General features: G+C 47.0%; 1 protein-coding gene across 1 annotated transcript; it reads right to left on the bottom strand.

The window, feature by feature from the left end:
* Positions 1-1550: 1550 nt before the first annotated feature.
* idh1 (isocitrate dehydrogenase (NADP(+)) 1) lies at positions 1551-14419 on the bottom strand. The gene is made up of 9 exons (XM_066686540.1): positions 14271-14419; positions 11892-12022; positions 6476-6767; positions 5662-5767; positions 3494-3671; positions 2683-2834; positions 2249-2389; positions 1951-2113; positions 1551-1701 (listed from the first exon to the last, which is right to left on the bottom strand). Exons 2-9 carry the CDS (start codon positions 12011-12013, stop codon positions 1608-1610), a joined length of 1248 nt encoding a protein of 415 aa, XP_066542637.1. The 5' UTR covers positions 12014-12022; positions 14271-14419; the 3' UTR covers positions 1551-1607.
* Positions 14420-14734: the final 315 nt, after the last annotated feature.

Here is a 14734-nt window from a genome sequence, read left to right as displayed (position 1 = left end):
GTTAGTAGGTAGGTGTGAGTGAATGTGAGTGTGTGTCGCCCTGTGAAGGACTTCAGTTCTACACTAAAAGCTGCCTGTTCTTTGTAGGAAGGCATACACTCACCTGTCCAGCCACTTGCTCTGATAGAGAACTGTGTCCCATCCTCACAGCAGGTGTCACTGACTTTCCATTTCATTTTAATAACATCGTACCACAGCGGAGACACAGACTTGAGAATGAGTTTCCATTCTTATGGGAAGAATCCAATTTGCTCAGGACAATAGTTGAGGCCTGAGGGCTTCAATATTTCCCTCCAGCTCCTGGCGTTCATCCATAGATCCACCACCATCCCTGCTCCTCTCTGTCCCTGGGATTACCCAGCATGCCTCTGTCGGCGCCGGTGTCTAATCACGTCAAGGATCCTCAGAGGAGAGTATGTGGGTACAGCTGTCAGCAGGGTCTACCTCATTTTGGACTGTCAGGACCCCTGCCTTTTGATTTCAGACCCCACTTGGGCAAATACTGTGTGTGTGTGTGTGTGTAGTGATCTAACCTAGACTGTGAGCTCAAGGAAATAAGACACCGCATGTATTCCCAATGGTTGCAGGGACATTAGAAATCCTACTGTGTAGCTCTGCAATTACAGACTATAGTCCATCTGTTGCTTTGTATACTTGTTCTTCTGTGCTCAGAACTCCCACAGAGCCGTGTGTTTAGTGTGTGTTGTACTGGTACAAGTGGGTCAGACACAGCAGCTGCTGCTGGAGTTGTCAAACACAGTGTCCACTCACTGTGCACCCTGTTAGACCGTCCTACCTCATTGGTCTACCTTGTAGACCTCATCTGTTGTTCTTCCTCTAGTGGGTCATCATTGGACACATGACGCTGTGTTCTGGATGTTTTGGTTGGTGAACTATTCTCAGTCCAGCAGTGACACTAAAGGCTTTAAACTCCAGCAGCACTGCTGTGTCTGATCCACACTGAGCGTAGAAACAACAAGGTATTTTTAATGTTTTGGCTGATGGTGTAAGTGAATCAGGCACAAGTCTGAAGTCATGGTCCCACTTATGTTTATTAGCTGGAGATACACAGCGACGAGTTAAACACGTGTCTAAAAACCTCTGTAAAACTTGACGTACTTCATGAAAAGTGTGTAGAGCATTAGCAGTAGTTTCACTACTGAATGGACGGGTCATTAGGAGCAGTGACATCACAGACAGACATATAAGGCAACAAGTGTTCAAGTACCCTGACAGAGACGGGCTGAGACACACACAACATGTCCATCTTCACTACTGGGGAAGTGCTAGTGCAAAGTGACCGCTTAATGCTTCAGATACGAACAGTATGAATGTAGTAACCAAACGGTGGAGATAAAACAGTGAAAAGGGCGAGCACTGTGTGTACACCACCTTTAAACCTTTACAAAAAAGGCACGTTCACTTTTATTCCACCTGAAAGTGCGCCCCCTGGTGGTGAAAGTCTAGTCCCCTGTGTTTGGCCAGCAGCCGGAGCGGCGGAAGACCAGGATCTTGACCGTTGTTGGCATTTGACGAGGGTTAAAGATCTGTGTGGGTGATTTTTAATTGATTATTATTTGTTTTGTGTGTGGCGTGAGTCCACAGCTTCAGAGTTTGGGCTGGCTCGGCAGCTTCAGCTTCAGGTTTTCCGCCAGTTTGTCGAGGAACTCGAAGGTGTTCAGGTAGTCGGAACGCTGCACACTGGACACAGAGAGACAGAGAGAGACACAGAGACACGTGTGAGGGCTTCTCCACATGGACAGAGACACGCAGGAACACACTCTGCTCCTCCAAACTCGGAGGGAAGAACAAAGAGAAGCTGCTTTTGAGATACGTGAAGTGGCACTACATAGACACTAACACAACACACCCTCAACACGCTTGGAGGAGAACACTAACCCCCCCACAAAAAACAATGCCCCGTACAGAACGCGAGTGTGCAGGACTCACTTGGCCAGGCCCTTGATGCAGATGGCCAGGTCCTTGGTCATGAAGCCGGCCTCGATGGTCTCGACGCAGACGGCCTCCAGCGCCTCCGCAAACACACGCAGCTCAGAGTTGTTGTCCAGCTGCGCTCGGTGCAGCAGACCCCGCGTCCACGCAAAGATGGAGGCTGGGGATGGGAGCACAGATTAATGAGGGTGTGTGAGCGGGTAAAAAACAATAAAAAAAACCCTATGTATAATGTATGAACACCTACCAGGTGTGTGTGTGTGTGTGTGTGTGTGTGTGTGTGTGTGTGACTGACCAATAGGGTTGGTGGAAGTCTCTTTGCCCTGCTGGTGCTGGCGAAAGTGGCGAGTGACCGTGCCGTGAGCAGCCTCGGCCTCCACTGTGCACCCATCAGGACAAATCAGCACACTGGTCATCAGCCCCAGAGAACCGTAACCTGAGAACCGTAAAACCACAAGAACCTTTAGAACTGCTGATGATGACAAGACATGTTTGAACCCCCCTTCACCTGCTGACCCTTTACGATCCTTAAAGCAACAGTAGGTAAGATTTGTTGAGCACAGAGCAGCAACAATAGAGGCTCTACTCTCCCTGTTAGAGCTCAGTGGAGCATCACAATGATTTTGAAGATGTAATTTTACGATAAAATATTGCCTAGTGTTGCTTTAACAACATCAGATCAACTCCAGCATGAAAAACAGCTGGTGTAGCTAAGAAGGAGGGACTGACCCTGAGCCACAGAATCGGACTGGACGTCTCCGTCGTAGTTCTTGCAGGCCCAGATAAACCCTCCCTCTGACTTCATGGCCTGGGCCACCATGTCATCTATCAGTCTGTGCTCATAGTAGATGTTCTTAGCTTCAAACTGAGCCTTGTATTCCCTGGAGACAGACAGAGAGAGAGAGAGAGAGACAGAGAGAGAGAGAGAGAGACAGAGAGAGAGAGAGAGAGAGAGACAGAGAGAGAGAGAGAGAGAGAGACAGAGAGAGAGAGAGAGAGAGAGAGAGACAGAGAGAGAGAGAGAGAGAGAGAGACAGAGAGAGAGAGACAGAGCGAGACAGAGAGAGAGAGAGAGAGAGAGAGAGAGAGACAGAGCGAGACAGAGAGAGAGAGAGAGAGAGACAGACAGAGAGAGAGAGACAGACAGAGAGAGAGAGAGAGAGAGACAGAGAGAGAGAGAGAGGCAAAGAGAGACACAGAGAGAGAGAGAGAGGCAAAGAGAGGCAAAGAGAGACACAGAGAGAGACAGAGAGAGAGACAAAGACAGAGAGAGAGAGAGAGACAGAGAGAGAGAGAGAGACAGAGAGAGAGAGAGAGAGAGCGAGACAGAGAGAGAGAGCGAGACAGAGAGAGAGAGCGAGACAGAGAGAGAATGAACGTTAACCTCAGTTATACAGGTAATAGCAGCTTTCAGCACCTGTTCCTTTAAATGATAATGAGCCGCTCACTGTTCACCCCGACCCTGAGCACACAGCAGTGAGGAGCGAGGATTTGGATTTTATGTTGGATATTCCCTACGTGTTATGTGTTTATTACTCACTTCTCGTAGATCTCCTGGAAGATGTCCTTGAAGCGTCCGTCATATTTCTTTAGGATGGTGTTCTTGGTGCTGAGGAAGAGCGGCCAACCTTTGGACAGCGCCATCTGAAAGGAGCTGTGGGCAAAGTCCCGGATGGACTTGTCTGTGTTGTACATCCCTAACGCAACCCCACCCGTCCCTGTGGAAAAACACAACAGCTGCGGTCAGACAAAAGTGAGACAAACTTTAAAGCAACGCTAGGTTAGATTTGGTATTTTTGCTCGAGGGCTCCCCTGATATTTGCAGAGTAATTCAATTTTACAGCACTGTCCTGAAATCAAAGAGCAAGGAGAGGGAGGCGTGTCGTTCCTTACTCTCTTCAAAAAGTTACATAGTGAAGTTTCTGCAGTGCTGAGCCTGGAGTAGCTACGACAGAAGCTCTATTCTCACTATTACAGCTCAGTGGAGCATCACCATTTATTTCTATCATTTCTACCAGACTGATATTCCCTGTATACCTTAGGTTTGTTCTCTCTCTCTCTCTCTCTCTCTCTCTCTCTCTCTCTCTCTCTCTCTCTCTCTCGAATACAAGACTCAGTTTGAAGGTGGTTCAAAGTGAGCTGAGTAGGGACTACACTGTGGCGTGTAAACCTTGCAGAGCTCTGATTGTCCAGAGAGAGTCGCCACTCCACGCCATGCAATGCAGACAACCAGCACTAACTCTGTAAAATCTCCAGCTACAGCAGAGATCACATTTGTTTTTATTCGACTCACAACGGCAGCTCGTAAAATTACGCCACGGTCTTTTGAAGAGGTTCAAACGCTCCTTGGATCGGTGGCCGACGAAAGAATCCAGCGAGAACTGGACGCTGCAACAAGGAAGGAACAAACTCTACTGATCTGTCTGAACTGATGACGGAGCTGTGTTCAGTCCCAAACTACAACAAAACGTTACCACCGCCGCGGTTGTGATTTCCGAAGCCTACTGTTCCCGTTAGAGATGGTGTTTTGCGACATCACCGGATACATTTTGGGGTGGGGAGCTATTGTAGTGGAAAACCAACCATGGTCCAAACAGAGATTAGAGTCCAGTAGAGTAGGGACCCTGCTGTGGAAAAGTGCCTTTATTGTCTTACAACCGCCAGTGTACCTTAACTGACCCCATGCATTTGTTCGTACAGAATGAATCTGAATCTAAAAACCCAAAGATCAGTCCGATACCGTGCTTAACCATTAACTCTGACAACACAAAAGCAACAGGTTTCACTTGCATCACTCGGTTCCTGGACTCTACAGACGCCGGTCAAAACCGCCATGAAAAATGGCTATTTAATCAGCTCAGTATTTGCTCGCCGAGGGGTGGGGCGCACACACAAAAGACCATCCATCTTTGTGGACAGAGGGCCATATACTGCAATGTTGACAAGGCAAACACTAGCCCAGGCTCCAGAGCCGTCTACACGGCATCACGCAACAGCGGGTCAGGACACATCTGACCAGAAAACATCTGTCCAACCTGGACACCTAAGAAAACTGCACCGCCAAAAAGAGGAATCCAGTGCAGGTCTGGAACTCTGTATACGAACAACACACTAGTGTTCACGTCACTCCTCACAGACTGTGACCCAAGACGAACCCAGGACCCCGAGACCCTGCAGCTGTCAGTTTTCAAATTCACCAGTGTTTCTACTGTCATTTAGTCATCAATAAACTAGAATCCATAAATCCATGGATCAATAAGGATGCTTCAAACTGGATAATTCATTCATTCATTCATTCATTGTCTGTAACTGCTTGGTTTGTGTTGGGTCCGGAGCCTATCTGAGATTCACTGGGGGCAAGGTGGGAACACACCCTTGAGGGGGCGCCTGTTCTTCACGGGAGGAAGGTTTAGGTTGCTTCCATGTGGCAGACATCAGCAGAATCGCGTGATTACAGCTTGGTAGCATGGTTTTAAAGGGACAGTACATTAACACACAGTGGGGACATAACAGAACTTATATATACTCGATATAGACAAGATTATGTCGAATAGAAGTTTGGGATGTCGTTTTTGATTAATTGCCCAGCCCTAATCTCCACTGTCTTTATACGCCCTTCACGATGGTTCCATTGCGTTGTTCACAATCACGGTTCAGAAGAGGACACACATGGAAGTTGTCAGCATCAGATGTTGTTTAGAGATTCACCTTCAAAGTTATGGACCACGAACTTGAGGGGATCTCCTCCATCCTTCGGCGTGTAGGTCATCTCCACTCGTCCAGGACCAGGGACGACAAAGTCTGTGGCTTTGTACTGACACAAGAGAAAACAAACATACACATTTGACAGATGTAACTGGTGTACACTGAGTTCAGTGTGAACCGACCAATAGAGAAACAGCAAAAGCTCTAGTGGAGGGCTAAATAAATCTTAATTAAAATAGAGGAAGCACTTCTGGTTCCATAAAGACCTGTGTTTTCTTATGAGATGTGAGTTTGAAGAACCCTTTAAAGGTTTAAATATCCACCACTCGGTTTGAACGTATCAACAAACGTGGTTCTTTATGGACCCAAAAGTGGCTCTTCTATGAAATCACTCAAAGTAGTAGTGCCTTTATTCTGGATCTTACAGAGCTGTCTCACATAGGACAACAGTGTCATCTAGTGGCCAAACGAATTCAGCACCACTCCAAATCAAAACAAACAAAAATAAAAAGGACAATAGTGACATCTAGTGGCTAAAAGAAGATAGAACTAGTCTCTAAATATTCCTAATTACTTTCTCCATCACTGCTGTGATAGGTCTAAAAGAGCGTTTTCCTATTGGTGTGCAACGCTGAAATCTCCATTAACCCTTACACCCCCAAACCATTCCCCATTTGGAGACAGTTTGGAGACAATTAGAGACAGGTTCCCATCTGATGATGCATCTTTGAAGGTAGAAGCAACATTTATAACCGTACAACAGTCTCAGGGCCGATACGCCATGGCGGGAGGTTGGAATGTGGTCCTCTGGACTCACCTGGTCTCCGTGGGCGTGTCTGCCAATGATGATGGGCTTCACCCAGCCGGAGACCAGGCGTGGGATGTTCTGGCAGATGATGGCCTCTCTGAACACGGTTCCACCGAGGATGTTCCGGATGGTTCCGTTGGGCGAGCGCCACATCTGCTTCAGTTTGAACTCCTCAACGCGATTCTCGTCCGGAGTGATGGTGGCGCACTTGATCCCCACGTTGTACCTTCTCACCGCCTCGGCAGCCTCCACCGTCACACGGTCCTCCGTCGCGTCACGGTTCTCCATCCCCAGATCGTAACTGGAGCAACAGAGGACCGCAAGAAGCATCAGCACAGGGATTGATACCTCAACGATTCGGCACATATAACAACAACTTGCTATGATTCATGATTCTTTTCTCCCAATTATTTGCAGAGAATGTCTCTTCACCATTTGCACTGGAAAAAGGTCAGGTGTTTACATAGCCCTGGCTCCGCAAATGGGAAACAAACCAAGTGTCTCAGCACGAAATGGCTCAGGCCTCTCTCTCTCACACACACACATGGAAAGTGATGAGGATGTTGCTCTATTTCTGCACCATAGGTGGGTCACACTGACTCATTTTTAAAGTGAAATAAACCGCTACAAAACTAAACAGCTCGAGTTAGAGATGAGTTTCTGTGATAATTCAAACAGTGAATAAATACTTACAGACGAGTTACACTTCATAAGGACAAGCATTAAATAATTACTGTGACACATCAGGACATGTGTAATCACTTCGCAACACAATCATGAGTATCAGGTCTGATCTTCACCGGCCATAACCACAACCCCTCACATGACCCTCACAAGGCTGAGACCAACACACACTCTGTTTTCTGACACTTAAACAGTCACTGAGAGAAATAAGGACCTCTGAAACCTAGCCAGGCCTGATATATAGAGATATGCATTATTAACTCTCGGCTGTGAGAACGTATCTGATTCAGAATGAAGTATATCAGCAGGGGGGTCATAATTCAGCACCACACTGGTGCAGTGCTGCGGGGGGTATTTAAAAAAATGATGGAAAACAACAGAAAAACACGGGTCCAGCCAGAATTTACAGCTTCTTTCTCCTGAGGCCTGGTCCAACATCGAGACCCACACTGCAGCTACAGTCACTACATCAGACCCGAGGCTCATTCAGCTCATTCTCCTCTGAAATGAAGCGTAACCTTCAGGAGTCTGTTCCCCTCAGCGCTGCTCTAACAGCCTCTACTCCTCAGGGAGGGTTTATAAAGCATGTGGGAATATGGCTGTATATGAACGCTTATTACATCTAATGTAATGTATTATGTTATGATATATTATTATGCATTTTAATTTTTTTATGTTCTATTCTATCATTCAGTCACTGGAAGCGCCAGTTCAGGGTCGCGGTGGGTCCGGAGCCTACCCGGAATCATCGGGCGCAAGGCGGGAATACACACTGGGGGCGCCAGTCCTTTACAGGGCGACACACACACACTCGCATATTCACACATTCGCTAAGACAATCACGCCTACTGAAACTTTTGAACCAATCCACCTACCAATGACTGTGGGAGGAAACCAGAGCACCCGAAGGAAACCCACACAGACACAGGGAGAACACACCACACTCCTCACAGACAGTCACCCGGAGGAAACCCACACAGACACAGGGAGAACACACCACACTCCTCACAGACAGTCACCTGGAGGAAACCCACACAGACACAGGGAGAACACACCACACTCCTCACAGACAGTCACCCGGAGGAAACCCACACAGACACAGGGAGAACACACCACACTCCTCACAGACAGTCACCTGGAGGAAACCCACACAGACACAGGGAGAACACACCACACTCCTCACAGACAGTCACCCGAAGGAAACCCACACAGACACAGGGAGAACACACCACACTTCTCACAGACAGTCACCTGGAGGAAACCCACACAGACACAGAGAGAACACACCAAATTCCTCACAGACAGTCACCCGGAGGAAACCCACGCAGACACAGGGAGAACACACCACACTCCTCACAGACAGTCACCCGAAGGAAACCCACACGGACACAGGGAGAACACACCACACTCCTCACAGACAGTCACCCGAAGGAAACCCACACAGACACAGGGAGAACACACCACACTCCTCACAGACAGTCACCCGGAGGAAACCCACGCAGACACAGGGAGAACACACCACACTCCTCACAGACAGTCACCCGGAGGAAACCCACACAGACACAGGGAGAACACACCACACTCCTCACAGACAGTCACCCGGAGGAAACCCTATATAAAGTGTGTTTTATTATGTATTTTCATTGTTTATATAATAATATGTGACACTACTTTTTTACTGTTATTATACTGTATTGTAAGGTTATGTTGGTATATTGTTTTTACATGACTTTACTATATATTTTGTGTTTTTATGGCCCAGGTCTACAGCAGAAGCAGTAAAAATGTTCCTGTGGCTCAGCTTCTTGCTTCGCTTGAAAGTCTCATGCGGGTCTATTGTGTTGCTCTGATGGTGACCTTTCCCCCAGTTCCTCCTCCTCCTCCCTCTTCCCCCGCCCCTTAGATGAGTGGGGTTAAGAGCTTTATGCGGCCATTGCCACAGCGGTGATGAAACTTCATTACAACAGCATTTATTTCAGGAGGCTTAGTAACCAGAGTGACTCCATTTACTGCCGTACACCTGCACAAACCCTTGTTAGTAACGTAACCCAGCAAATTATGGGTTAAACATGAGAGTACAGCAATGTCCCTCAGGCAGGACGTGTCTAACCTGGTGATTAGACTGTCCACCTGTCCCTCCACGGTGGGTCCCATCTACATTTAATACATATTTAAACAGTAGGAGTGGACACTCTTTACAATTAACGAACCCTTTAAGCCACTTTAAGGTGCGCAGGTGGTTTGTAATCTCTACAGCAAGCAACTGAGTGAAACAGAAGGTTCTGGAGCAGCTGCACATGAGCTTAAGGTCGCCATATTCAAAGTCAGGTGTCAGCTAGAAAGGTGTAATAAAGCACAATCCAGCTCCATTCGGTACCTCCAGAACTCACTCAAATGTTCTCATGGCTGCCATCAAATGCTTGCAGCAATGTTCCAGCATCTGGTGTGAATCCTGGGAATGTTTACAGGGATAGGTGGACACAAGACGGACACAGAACAACAGTGTTGAAGACAGGACGTGAACAGGTTCATAGTACACAACAGAATGTCCCAGTAATTGTGTGTGTGTGTGTGTGTGTGTGTGTGTGTGTGTGTGTGAGCGTGGCAGTATCACTCTGGAGAGCAAAGGTTTGGAGTAGGGGGCATAAAACCTTACATCACACTCTTAAAGTGACCACATCCTGTACACCACTGTCACATCAATACCTTTATCAGGTGGATGACGCTGACCATTTGGCAGTTCACGATCAGGTCAAGTCCAGAAAGTGTCCCCTATCGACTTTAAAGTAACACTACAGTTATTTAAAGAGAAAATGATGAGAGCATTAAGGGCCCATATCCTACATTTCCGTTTTAATACTTCATTTTTAGGTATTATTTTTATTATTCATTCATTCATTGTCCGTAAACTCTTATCCAGTTCAGGGTCGCGGTGGGTCCGGAGCGTATCCGGAATAACTGGGCGCAAGGCAGGAACACACCCTGAAGGGGTCGGCAGTCCTTCGTAGGGCAACACACACTCACACATTCACTCACACATATGGACACCTTGGACCATGAGAGGAAAGCAGAGCACACGGAGGAAACCCACGCAGACACAGGGAGAACACACCACACTCCTCACAGACAGTCTCCCAGAGGAAACCCACGCAGACACAGGGAAAACACACCACACTCCTCACAGACAGTCTCCCAGAGGAAACCCACGCAGACACAGGGAGAACACACCACACTCCTCACAGACAGTCACCCAGAGGAAACCCACGCAGACACAGGGAGAACACACCACACTCCTCACAGACAGTCACCCGGAGGAAACCCACACAGACACAGGGAGAACACACCACACTCCTCACAGACAGTCACCCGGAGGAAACCCACGCAGACACAGGGAGAACACACCACACTCCTCACAGACAGTCACCCGGAGGAAACCCACACAGACACAGGGAGAACACACCACACTCCTCACAGACACAGTAAAACAACAGTTACTATAAAATGACAAAAGAGTGGAAGAATGTTTGTATTCTGAATAACATTTATATAATACACATAAATGCTTTAAAACCTATTCGTACACATTTTAGGGGCCATTTCTGATTGGAGAACAGGGAGCAGCTATGGTCTAAAGGTTACAGAAGCAGGTTTGGGGCCGAGAGGTTGCTGGTTTGATGCCCTGAACAGGCACTGTGGCAATCCATCACACGTGTGTATATGTGTGTGTGTGTGTGTGTGTCTTCACTGTCAAGGACGGGTCAAGCCCAAAGTCCACTTCTGGGCAATGACAAAAGCATGTTTCACATTTCAAACTGACAAACCCATGTAAACCCTCACCAGCTGCCCTTTACCTTCTGTCCAAATGTCAATCCCCATTACATTAACTCACACCCATCAGCCACAACATTGCAACCACTCACAGGTGCTGATCTGGCTACAGTGGCCCCTGAAAACGGGGGTGGGGGGTTATATCAGGGAGTGGGTGAACAGTCAGGGCTTGAAGCTGAAGTTGTAAGCAGCAGGAATTGAGTGCGTTTACATGTAATTAACTAATACAGTATTAATCCTATTTCTGCTGTTATCTGATTGTTCAAGTGTGATGTAAACGCCACACTCAGACTAAGAAATCGGATCAAGAAATCAGTTTAGAGCGCCTCCAACACTTATTCTGAAGTTATCTCGTCGTTCTGTATCTGAAAACTCATTAAGTACCACTTGATGCCCCCAGTCCTCACCGCGAACATGTGTCCAGCAGCTCTGTCCCTGTCTGTACCTGAGGAACGCATGCTGCATTCCAGAAAAGATGTTGGTCTCCTTCTTAGCAGCAGATTGGAGAAAGCAGTGAGAAGCAGCACTGTGTAATATTAGCATTAATAAATCAATACGACCCATACCTGCAGGTAAAATGGGTACACGCTCAGCACAAGGACCTGAGCCACATTAACAAGGGTCAATCTGTGAAGGCCAAAAACGCATGTCTTGTGTGGTTTTCCAGGTGTGCAGTGGCTAGAACAAGCCAAATGCGATACAAGGAAGGACGACTGATGAACGGCCAGGTCTCGCTTTAATAAATAAAACGAGAACAACAGGATATACTCCCTCTAATCTGCGTACGTCAAGTTAAACCTGAATATCACCCTTAAACCCTAGGGACCCTACAGGGAAACGAGACGAATGTGTGTGTGTGTGTGTGTGTGTGTGTGATAAAGAGTGCGTCCTACTGCGAGGCTGCATCTCTCACCTGTGCAGGTCTAACTCCAGGTAAGGGAAGATGAGCTTCTCTTTAATGAGCTCCCAGATGACCCTGGTCATTTCATCCCCCTGCATCTCCACCACCGAGCCGGCCTTGATCTTCTGGAACATCCTGGCAACCTGGAGGATAATTATTAACACATATTCACACACACTGACTTCACAGGAGACACCAGAAACATTCTTCACATTCAGCTGAAAATTATAATTAAAAAAGAATAATAAACTTTAATTGATCACTCAGAAGCGAAATGCAGTTCCTAGTGGTTTATTCATTCACTCGTTCATTCATTATCTGTAACTGCTTATCCGGTTCAGGGTCGCGGTGGGTCCAGAGCCTACCTGGAGTCATTGGGCGCAAGGCGGGAATACACCCTGGAGGGGGCACCAGTCCTTCACAGGGCAACACACACACACTCACACCTATGGACATTTGAGTTGCCAATCCACCTACCAACGTGTGTTTTTGGACTGTGGGAGGAAACCGGAGCACCCAGTGGAAACCCACGCGGACACAGGGAGAACACACCACACTCCTCACAGACAGTCACCCGGAGGAAACCCACGCAGACACAGGGAGAACACACCACACTCCTCACAGACAGTCACCCGGAGGAAACCCACGCAGACACAGGGAGAACACACCACACTCCTCACAGACAGTCACCCGGAGGAAACCCACACAGACACAGGGAGAACACACCACACTCCTCACAGACAGTCACCCGGAGGAAACCCACACAGACACAGGGAGAACACACAACACTCCTCACAGACAGTCACCCGGAGGAAACCCACGCAGACACAGGGAGAACACACCACACTCCTCACAGACAGTCACCCGGAGGAAACCCATGCAGACACAGGGAGAACACACCACACTCCTCACAGACAGTCACCCGGAGGAAACCCACGCAGACACAGGGAGAACACACCACACTCCTCACAGACAGTCACCCGGAGGAAACCCACGCAGACACAGGGAGAACACACCACACTCTTCCTATATATATAGATTTTTTTATAGAAATATGTCAGCAGCGTTTTTGTCATTTCTATCGGTCCATTCTTTCATTGTTTGTGAAACACAGAGAGCGAAGGACAGTTGCTGAGTTCATTGAAACTGAATGTTTGTGACCATTAAGAAATGAGAGTGAGCCTTGGCCGTAAATGAATGAAGCACTTTCAGGGCGGGACGTGGCAGGTCCTGTGAGTCAGCATTTTTCTCTCCTCTTACTCGAGGAAGAGGGAGGTTGTGTAACAGGTCAGTGTGGTCTGGCAATAAACTACTGGATCTGTGCGTGTTTCACAACGAAACCGTAGACACCACTTTCACACAGCGGTCAATCAATCCGTGTTCCTGACCTGGAGCGGACCCACCTTCAAATATCTCTGCATTAGACCACCGTTAACATTAAATGCTGAGAATATAGTGTTTCTGGGAGAGGTTCGACTGCCTTAAAGGCACAGTAACGCCAAAAAACCGGAGTAATTTAAGAAACAATAAAACTAGCCTTGTGAACTATATGAAGCTGATACGATCCAAACAAAGCGGAGGGATTTTTCCATCCACAGTGCGTTCTGAGGCAAAGTAGTGCCCAATAGAAGCATTAAGCTACGAATGTTACTTAGACCCGTTACAGAAACGTGATTTTTCCCTTATCACCACAGACAAGTGCATATTATTGATTTTTTCTCGACTTTAAAGACCATATATCCACCTCATATCCAAAATGGATGACATTGTTTACATCCCAACACTGATCTGTATTTGGAAAATGGCCTTTTAACATTGATAAAGCGACATAAAGACATTTCTGTTGGAGCTGAATAACAGTAACCGACCTAAGCTGCAGAACAAGGAGGAGATGGTCTGAGACTTACGCAAGCGTTAAAAATGTATTGTAGTCACAGTCAATGAGGTGAAACACGGGTTAAACATCGTGTCTACAACTAACTGGTTATGAACTTCGTTAACGTACACAATAACACTGCATTTATCCGTTGGTAATAAAGTTAGAAATGCGATGTCAACGTCAATGTAGGGTTTCTAATTCCTTGTTTCCTCTTTCCACCTTAAATGCTGTCAAATGAAGCCATTTAAGGTGGATTAGAAAATTCGAATGACAAACAGCCTATTCTTGCTGTGCCCTGGTCAAGTCACCAAACACTGCACCAGATACGTTGTGTTTAGTCTCTAATTCTTATTTTAAATAAGCAACATTGCATATCCCAATTATCTACTCTGTTATCTTCGAGAAAACGGCAGCTGCGGCTTTCAATCTCAGTCCTGCCGCAAAAACAAAGACCTGTGCAACACAACAACGACTCATTTCCCCTGGATACCGTCATATTTTCTCGTTCTCACCTGTTACTGTCTCCGCAGCAATGGATAAAAGCGTCTTTTTCTCCGTGAAGTCAGTCCAACTCACTCCAGGACCTGACACCACCGGACCTGGGGGCGGGGGCACAGCTCATCCTGGCACCTGATTGGTCAGGGAAATTCAGCCTAGAACCCTCCAGCCAATGGGAGAGAATAAGGAAAAAGAAGCAGGCCAATGAACAGCACACACACACAGGCCGGGTACTGAAAGCGCATGCGCAGGTTAGGTATATCTAATTAATACAAAACCGATTGTCTTGCATTCGTCATAATAATCAAATATATTTCCTAATTTTCCAAATCAATTTAGCAAAGATTAAATGTACTTAAAATGTCCTAATTCCATATCCCAGTGTTTTCCAATCCCAAATCCATAAACATTTGTATCTTAATGTCAGAATCCAGTGTGTCCTAATTCTATTCCCAATCCCAAATTTATATAGCAGTGT

Source organism: Hoplias malabaricus, chromosome 12 (assembly GCF_029633855.1).
Source record: "Hoplias malabaricus isolate fHopMal1 chromosome 12, fHopMal1.hap1, whole genome shotgun sequence".
Classification (NCBI taxonomy): Eukaryota; Metazoa; Chordata; class Actinopteri; order Characiformes; family Erythrinidae; genus Hoplias; species Hoplias malabaricus.
Note: the sequence above shows the minus strand (reverse complement) of the source record. Positions and strands in the feature narration are given on the sequence as shown.

Excerpts from the sequence above, each read along its gene's own strand:
- idh1 (XM_066686540.1), bottom strand. The coding sequence starts at position 12,013 with ATGTTCCAGAAGATCAAGGCCGGCTCGGTGGTGGAGATGCAGGGGGAT. Across the intron at positions 5,768-6,475 it reads GACACGCCCACGGAGACCAG|TACAAAGCCACAGACTTTGT; the intron begins GTGAGTCCAGAG and ends CTCTTGTGTCAG. Across the intron at positions 3,672-5,661 it reads CGTGGTCCATAACTTTGAAG|GGACGGGTGGGGTTGCGTTA; the intron begins GTGAATCTCTAA and ends GTTTTTCCACAG.